This window comes from Anser brachyrhynchus (assembly GCF_964034855.1).
Source record: "Anser brachyrhynchus genome assembly, contig: SUPER_30_unloc_1, whole genome shotgun sequence".
Lineage (NCBI taxonomy): Eukaryota > Metazoa > Chordata > Aves > Anseriformes > Anatidae > Anser > Anser brachyrhynchus.
In genome coordinates, this window is record NW_027664146.1 from 127,732 (window position 1) to 135,579 (window position 7,848).

Genomic DNA, 7,848 nt, shown 5'->3' on the forward strand with positions numbered 1-7,848 from the left:
GGGAAGAACCTGAAGCTCCTCAGGAGAGATTTTGATTCCTGGAGGGAGAGGCAACCGCAGAGGGGATTTTTCTTATGTAGGCAGCCCTGCCTGGAAGGGGAGGGATATAGAGGGTTTTACATGCAGGTTTGAAGTTTCGACAGGAAAGTGGAAGAAGGTATTGTGGCAGTAGAAAAGCCCGAGTGTATTTCAGGCAGAAATGGTGGCGGTTGGGAGGTTTTGGGAAATCAGGACCTCCAAAACCAGCTAAGGTGTTTTGTTTCAACCAGCACTTGACACACAGACAGTGGAAAATCCAAAATATTTTAATGCTAATGTGCAAAAGGGAAAGAATCACTACTCGGGAACGATCTCAGCAGCGAGCCCATCTACCTCCAGGTCCTATGCTCACCACCATCCACCCATCAGGCCCTCCCTGGCCACAGCACCTTCCTCCTCTCCATCTCCCCATAGGACATGGCCCCACCAGCCCCTCAGTGAGCCCATCTCACGTGTGCAGCTTCAGACGGGACCTCAAGGAGACGTTGGCCTTGTAGTGCTTGCCGCACACTGAGCACCCGTAGGGGGCTTCCCCTGTGTGGGTGGTTGGTGTTGCATCAGCTTGGAGCTCCGTGTGAAACCCTTCCCACAGTCGGGGCATTTGTAGGGCCGTTCGCCTGTATGGAGGCTCTCGTGTTGGATGAGGTCGGAGCTCCTCCGGAATCTTTTACTGCAATCCTGGCAGGAGTAGGGTCTCTCCCCAGTGTGGATGCTCTGGTGCATGGTGAGGTTTTGCCTCTGGGTGAAGCGTTTCCCACAGCTGAAGCAGACATAGGGTTTTTCCCCGTGTGGATCCGGTGGTGGGCCAGGAGGCTGGTGTTCTGGCTGAAGCACTTCCTGCAGTCCAAGCACTCATAGGGTTTCTCCCCCTGGTGGAGCTTCTGTTGGGAGATGAGGTTCGAATGGTCGCTGAAGCTCCTCCAGCACTCGGAACACTTGTAGGGATGCTCCCCGATGTGTGTCCTCAGGTGCCGGCTCAGGTTGTTCTTCTGATTGAAGGTTTTCCCACACTTGCTGCACCCGCACGCTTTGTCCTTGCGGCACATCCTGGCCTCGATCCCGGTTTTCTGGGAACGGATTTCACCGGGGTTATCCTGCACCTTCCTGGCACGGTTTCGCTTCGGTCTTTGTGGCCTGGGTTCCTCCTCTGGGTCTTCTCCTAGCTTGGCACTCGGGCAAACGGCCACCTCGGTCCTCCTCAGCACCATGCCGTGCCGGTGCTCTCCTCGGTCTCACCCCTTTGGGGTGAGTCTTCCAAATCCCCCTGCTCCATTGGGATTGTCCGCAAGAGAGGGAGGAGAAGCTGGTGAGGAGTCGCAGCAGGGGAAGGAGAGCTTGGAAAGGGGGAAACGGGAGGGAAGATTTTGGGAAACAGCAGGCACGTGAATAACCCAGACATTTCCCTGAGTGGGGTGGGGGGGGTGGGGGGTGGGAAGAAAAATGAAAGCCAAGAAAAATCAAGGAGATTTGGTCCTTTTGGAGGCTTTCAGAGCTACGTGCATCCCTGTAGGGTTTGGGGGGTCTCTGAGCATTAGGATCACCCTGGTTTTGCCACCCAGTAAGACCAGAGCCACTCACCTCTCCTGCACTGGTCTGGGGCTATAAAACCCCATAAAAGTTGCCCATGTCCCATTGAAACCAGGGTCTGCCTGGTGGAGTCATGGTTGCTGTTTCCCCCAACGGGGTGGGGATGAACCCCATCCCCCATCCCCAAAAGCAGCCACCTGGGATGGGGAGAAGTCCCCAAGGCTTTGAGCAGCAGGGGATGACACACCAGGGTGTCCCCAAGGGGGGGTGTCTCCAGCTGCCCTGGGCTTGAAGTCTTTAATCAATGGGGCCGGACCCCCAGATTTGGTGACACAGTGGGGACGATGCCCCCCAATACAGTGGGTACGCTGCACCCATGGGTGTGGGTGGTAAACGAGGAGCGTGTGGGTGAGAAGGATGGATGCTGGGTGCTGGAGACAGCCTGGGGTGCAGGGGAGGGTGGGTCTGGCTGAACCTGGACCAGAGTGGGTTATTTGTGGGCCTGCTTCTTCTCCCGACATCACGTTTTGGGGCTTTGGACTTGTGTAGCGAGGATCTGCGTGATATTCCCACCCAGCTGGATTCGGGCGACTCTTCTGCCAGACCCTCCATCTGGTGACACACATCCTTCCCCCAAATCCTCCCGGAGCATCACAGAAAGGGGAAAAGAGCTGGGAAAAAAAATACAGGAGGAGAGGCCAGTGCAGCCACAGTACCTGCAAGCTCCAGCTCGGGGCTTGTCTTTGTTTGAGCCCAGGGCTGCACATTTCTCTTCCCAGCTTCTCACTTTGTCCCAGCCCCTTCCTGTGCCTCTGTGCAGGCAGCCGGGCTGCAACCACCCCCAGGCCCCGCTGTCCCCTTGCCCTGAGTTATCCTAAGGGCAGATCCTGGACCAAATCCTACAGGAGCCGGGGCACGGCGCAGTTTTCCCCTTGCTGGAAGGGCAGGATTAGCATCTGCAGCTTTGCTTGGCAGCCCAGAATCTCTCTGTGCCTGAAACAAAGGCGACAGCAGAGCCCAAGAGCTCGGTTCCTCCTCCCAGCATCACTGGAGCATCTCTGAAAGAGAAAGGTGTCAATAATTTGTTGTTTTGTCAATAATTATTTGGGGTGGGGTGGGGGGTTGAAGGGATGCTTGCACCCGACTGCCCTGCCCTGGTTCCTTGTGCTGAGCCAAAATCCAGGCTGCGCATCTCTGGGGCTCTTTTGAGCAGCTTCCCCCCCCTCCCAAATTCCTCCCCCTTTGTCTCCAGATCTCTGAATTTCAGGACATTTACTGGAGGAGATGGGAATTTACTGAGTTTACTGGAGGTGAAGAGGGAAGGGAGAGGGTTGTTAGAGGAAAACACATCACGACAGATTCGACCCCATGCCCCAGGGTCCAACTGGTAACAAGGTTTAAAATGCAGTCAGTAGGCACATATACACGTGTGTATATACATATATGTGTCTGGTCACACAGAGCATCCACACCAACACAGACAGCACCACTGGCCTCATCCTGCTCCTTCTGAGCTGGATGGAGTGGGTTTGGGGGAACCTATATCTGTATGGATATAGTTACAGGGGAATATCACACCCAAAGACATGCTGAGGGGCTCAGCGCATTTTGCTTTTTCTACCTGCAAGGTTTCTGTTTGCTTTTCATGCTAGAAAAGAGGAAAAATCTATCTACTTTTGTACTTTGAAGATGGTTTTGGAATAGCTGCATTATTATTATTATTTTCTTTACACTCAGCAAGGGCTGGTGGCTCCTATGGGGCTCTTCCTTGGGTGGCTTTGCTTCAGCAAAGTGACAAGTGTAGGATTTGGGGTGAAATTAATGAAACTGTAACATCCCGTGAGGTGTTGAATGACACTTTGCAGTGAGTCCTGTTTTTTTTTTTCCCCCCCTAGATAATGAGCTATTTTGTCAAATAAAATTGTGGTTTTGTTCTCTAGTTACTGCATCTAGCTTTTCTTCAGAAAAAAATGCAGCTCAGATTATAAAGTGCAATTCTTGTTTGGAAGCTTTGGCATGGAAACCAGAGTTAGCAGACCTGTTGGCTGGCTGCTGGAGGTACCATGATAGATGAGCAAAAGAGTTATTGTGGCTAAACGAGTCCCTGCTCATTAGCAGAGCCATGAATTCTCCCCACAGCCAGGCTCTGGGGGCTTGAGGCAGCCCTGCTGAGTTATAGTTTTGGGATATGGTAAAAGACACCAGACCAACAGCTTTAGGAACAAACTATTTATTTCAAAATAACAGCATGAGAAACAGTCGCATAATTTTCTGGCTTGAAACAACAGAAAATCCAATAATTTATTAATGCCGGGCTAAAATTAATATCTGGGCATGCAAAGACTTACATGACCGTGGTTATCAGGGCTTCATTGGCTGAGTGACTTGGACCTTTCTCTACTGTTCAATTAGGGAGAAATTCATACGGATAGGGGCGATATGTAGTAGAGAGTATAGTTGGCAGTGCTTGATAAGTGGTAATTGGAGCAGTGCAGTTAAAATCACAAATAGGTTGGGTAGTAAACTTATGGAAGCACAGAAGAACACTTGTAGTATGGCTACACAGAGTCAATACACCCAAAACAATCCAAAGACTGTAAACATACGCAACGTCGTCTCGGTGGGATCGCTGGGACACAACGGGGATGGATTCCCCCAAGCGAATTAAGGCACAGATCAGGGGTTTGACAGGATTTCCTTTCACACCCAAACTCTTGACTTGGGAATGCAATCTTCAGCATCTACCAGTCACCATCCTTTCCTTCCCTGCTGGTGATCCATGGGATAACAGACCATGGGTCCAGCTTGGTGGGAACCCAAAGAAGGGGTCGATAACCTCAGCATCTCATACGGTTCTAAGTCATTGCAAGCAAAGTTTGCCAAGTGTCACTGGGCTTGTTGATGGCATTCAGTATCAGCAGCATTGTCTCAGGCACCTCCATGAATTTCAGCAGGTGTCACCTTCTCTTACGGTTTCAGCTTGCACCCACTGTTGGGTTTGAAGGCAGCTCAAAGCCAAGGAAACGTTCCCTTGACATTTAGAGATAACACACGGTCACCATGGTCTATACATTCTCATAAAGGGTTAACCTTTATGACCCCATTCCCAACTTAAATGATGATTGTAAGCAAATGAGACAATTGCACAGCAAGGTAGTTGTTGTGTCTAGCTTATTGGCCAGGACTTCAGCATCAATACTATAAAGCACTCCTGTGCCTGTCCCCAGATACACCATAAAGTCCCCAAATACCCTGTAAAATCTTTGTATGGGCATAAGCTGAGCGGAATTAGAGTGTGATAACAGAGCCATCCTTGGCCAGCAGGAGGCAAGAAGTTTCAGTCTGGATGCACTAATTAACAGTGCCAGCTCTACACATTTAAAGGACAAATTGTGATCCAAAAGTAGAGGTTACATATGATTTTTCTGGACCAACTTTGGTAACGATGGGAGTGAAGCTGAGAGTGAGTTGGGCAGGAGGGGTCAGTTTGGGAAGGGGAGTAGGAGAGGGACTCAGGGATAAAGGAATAGGAATAGGAACTAAGGGTAAACAAAAACTTAAAATACAAGAGTGGTCGCAGCCTTAACCCAAAGGCTTGTTGACAGGGTGAGAAAAAATAAGGGTCATGCTACAAAAGGGTGGCATGGTCATGCTGTAACCAGTAACTGGTTAATTCTGGGCTCCAGTTAACATCTGGGTGAGCAGGATGTACCCTACAGTGCTTACCGGGCTGGCAGCATACAGGTCAAGGCTTCTTGGGATGAGTGACTTGTGGCAGCCAGTGGGCTTGAGGTGGTTGAGATTCCTGGATCAGTCCCTGTGCCATTGCTGAGTGCCGCTTGGAATTGCTATGGGGCCATTGCATGCCATGCAGTACCAGCCGCGCTCCTCGTGTGGATCTTCTGGTGCCGGGTAAGGTGGGAAGCTTGGCGGAAGGCTTTGGCGCAGGTGGGGCAGGTGTAGGGTTTCTCTCCTGTGTGGGTTCGCTGGTGGGTGACGAGGAGAAAGTTGGAGTGGAAGCTCTTCTCGCAGTCGGGGCATCTGTAAAGCCTGTCCTTGGTATGGAACCGCTGGTGCTTCAGGAGAGCGGAGATGATGCTGAAGCATTCCCCACAGCCGGGACACTTATAAGGTCTCACCTCAGCGTGGCTCCTCCGGTGCCTCCGCAATGTGGAGCCGTCAGTGTAGCCCTTCCCGCAGTCGGGACATTTGAAGGGTCTCTCCCTTGTGTGGACCCACTGGTGTTTCCCTAGGGCCGTGCTGTGGCTGAAGGTCTTCTCGCACTTGGGGCATTTGTAGGGTCGTTCTCCAGTGTGGCTCACCTGGTGGACCATCAGGGCTGACTTCATATTGAAGATCTTACCGCAGCGGGAGCATTTGTAGCGTCTCTTCCTTGCTCCCTGAGCTGTGCTGAGTGTCGACTTCTTCTCCCCAGTGTGGAGCCTCCTATGTTTGATGAGGCCAGAGCTGTCGGTGTAGCTCTGCCCGCAGTCGGTGCATTTGTATGGCCTCTCCCCGGTGTGGCACCGCCGGTGCCTCGTCAGGTGGGAGCTCAGGTGGAAGGTTTTCTCACAGCTGAGGCACTTGTAGGGTTTCTCCCCGGTGTGGATTCTCCGGTGGGCCGCGAGGTCTGAGCTCATGATGAAGCCCTTCCCGCACTCGGGACACTTGTAGGGTTTCTCCCCAGTGTGGGTCCGCTGGTGGACGATTAGGATGGATCTCCGGCTGAAACCCTTCCTGCACTCTGGACATTTGAAGGGCTTCTCTCCCGTGTGGATCCGCTGGTGGATGGCCAGATACCTCCTCATGCTGAAGTGCTTCCCGCAGGCGGGACACTGGAAGGGGTTGTCCATGCTGTGGGTGGCTTGGTGGGCCAGCAGGTATGAGTTCACACGAAAAGCCTTCCCACACACCAAGCACGTGTAGGGTTTCTCCCCGGTGTGAACCTTCCGGTGGGTGCTGAGGGTGGAGCTGAGGCGGAAACTCTTCCCGCAGACTGAGCACTTGTAGGGTTTTTCCCCCGTGTGGATCCGCTGGTGCTTGTTGAGGGACGACCCCACTCGGAAACCCTTCCCGCACTCATGGCATGTGAAGGGCTTCTCCCCGGTGTGGATCCTCTGGTGGGGGACGAGGAATGACCTCCTGCTGAAGGTCTTCCCACAGTCCGGACACCCGTAGGAGGCTCTGTGTGCTGTGCCTCCCGGCCTCCTGGCCTCACTGATGTTATAGGATCTCCCCACCGTGGGATCCCTCTGGCAGCCTTTTGGGCTTCCACCCGCCCTTGATGACCGGTGGCCACGGGGCTCCAGCCTCGCTTCACCACTTGGTTCCTTGGAGCTTTGCCGTGGTTGGCGCTGTGGGGTTGAGTTTGCCTTCTGGGCTAAGTTCCTCTTGGATTGTCCAGAACACAGCCCTGCTCCGTTCGGTGTCTCTGTTTTTTCCCCCTTCTCATCCTCCAGGCCATTGTCAGCTGTAGGGATGAAGACAGAGATGCAAAAAACCCGTTCTACAAAGTTTGGCCATGGATCCCAAGCACCTTTAGGGCTCCCTCTCCCAAATCCAGCCTGCCCCATAGCCCCGGGTGGTGCCACTGCATCAAGGAGTGGTGACAACAATGGGCAATGCCTTGGGGTCAAGGCTCCATCATTTCCCCCCCTTCTTGCTACCCACCTGCCTGAGGGGCTTCTGGCTGGTGCCTCCTCTTCCTCCCCATCCAAAGCGCTCTGAGAGAGAAAATCCGGGGGAGGAAGCACGCACGCTGCTGGGCTCCCACCTTCAGCTTCAGGGGATGTGGGGGCTGCAGGGAGCTGGGTCTGAGCTCTGGGGGTCCTGGGGTGCTCGGTGGGGGTTCCCCACTGCCCACTGGCCCCAGAGGGGGCAGCTCCCGATGAGAGCCTTCCTCCTCCTCCCCCTCCTCCCCCCCCCCCCTTTTCTCCTCCTCCTCCTCCTCTTCTCTTCCTTCTCCTCCCCTCCCTTTCACTCCTCCTCCTCCACCCTCCCACTCCTCCTCTTTCTCCTCCCTCCCTCCCACTCTTCCCCCTCCTTCTCCTCCTCCTCCTCCCTCCTCCCCCTTCTCCTCCCCCTTCTCCTCCTCCTTCTCTTCCTCCTCCTCCTCCTTCTCTTCCTCTCCCTCCCTCCCTTCCTCTCCTCCTACCTCTCCTTCTCCCCCTCTTTTTCCCCATCCTCCTCCTCCTCCTTCTCCACCTGGGGCCGAGATAAAAATAGCTCCATAAGGAAAGGAGAAGCGGAAGAAAGAAATTAGGAAAAAAAAAAAACAGAAAA

At 53.4% G+C, this 7,848-nt stretch overlaps 1 protein-coding gene across 4 annotated transcripts; it reads right to left on the bottom strand.

The window, feature by feature from the left end:
- Nucleotides 1-231: 231 nt before the first annotated feature.
- LOC308184310 (uncharacterized protein) lies at nucleotides 232-7,513 on the bottom strand. 4 transcript variants are annotated; one of them, XR_013942625.1, is made up of 4 exons: nucleotides 7,237-7,513; nucleotides 5,293-7,036; nucleotides 2,283-2,624; nucleotides 232-1,303 (listed from the first exon to the last, which is right to left on the bottom strand). XR_013942625.1 is itself a non-coding variant. In XM_080608308.1 (2 exons), the coding sequence occupies exons 1-2, from the start codon at nucleotides 7,277-7,279 to the stop codon at nucleotides 5,415-5,417; spliced, it is 1,665 nt and encodes a 554-aa protein (XP_080464434.1). In that variant the 5' UTR covers nucleotides 7,280-7,513; the 3' UTR covers nucleotides 3,781-5,414. The 4 variants fall into 4 exon arrangements, 1 of the variants encoding a protein (XP_080464434.1); XR_013942626.1 differs by having other exon boundaries at nucleotides 232-1,373; XR_013942627.1 differs by lacking the exons at nucleotides 232-1,303; nucleotides 2,283-2,624 and adding an exon at nucleotides 3,781-4,596.
- Between the last annotated feature and the right edge of the window lie 335 nt (nucleotides 7,514-7,848).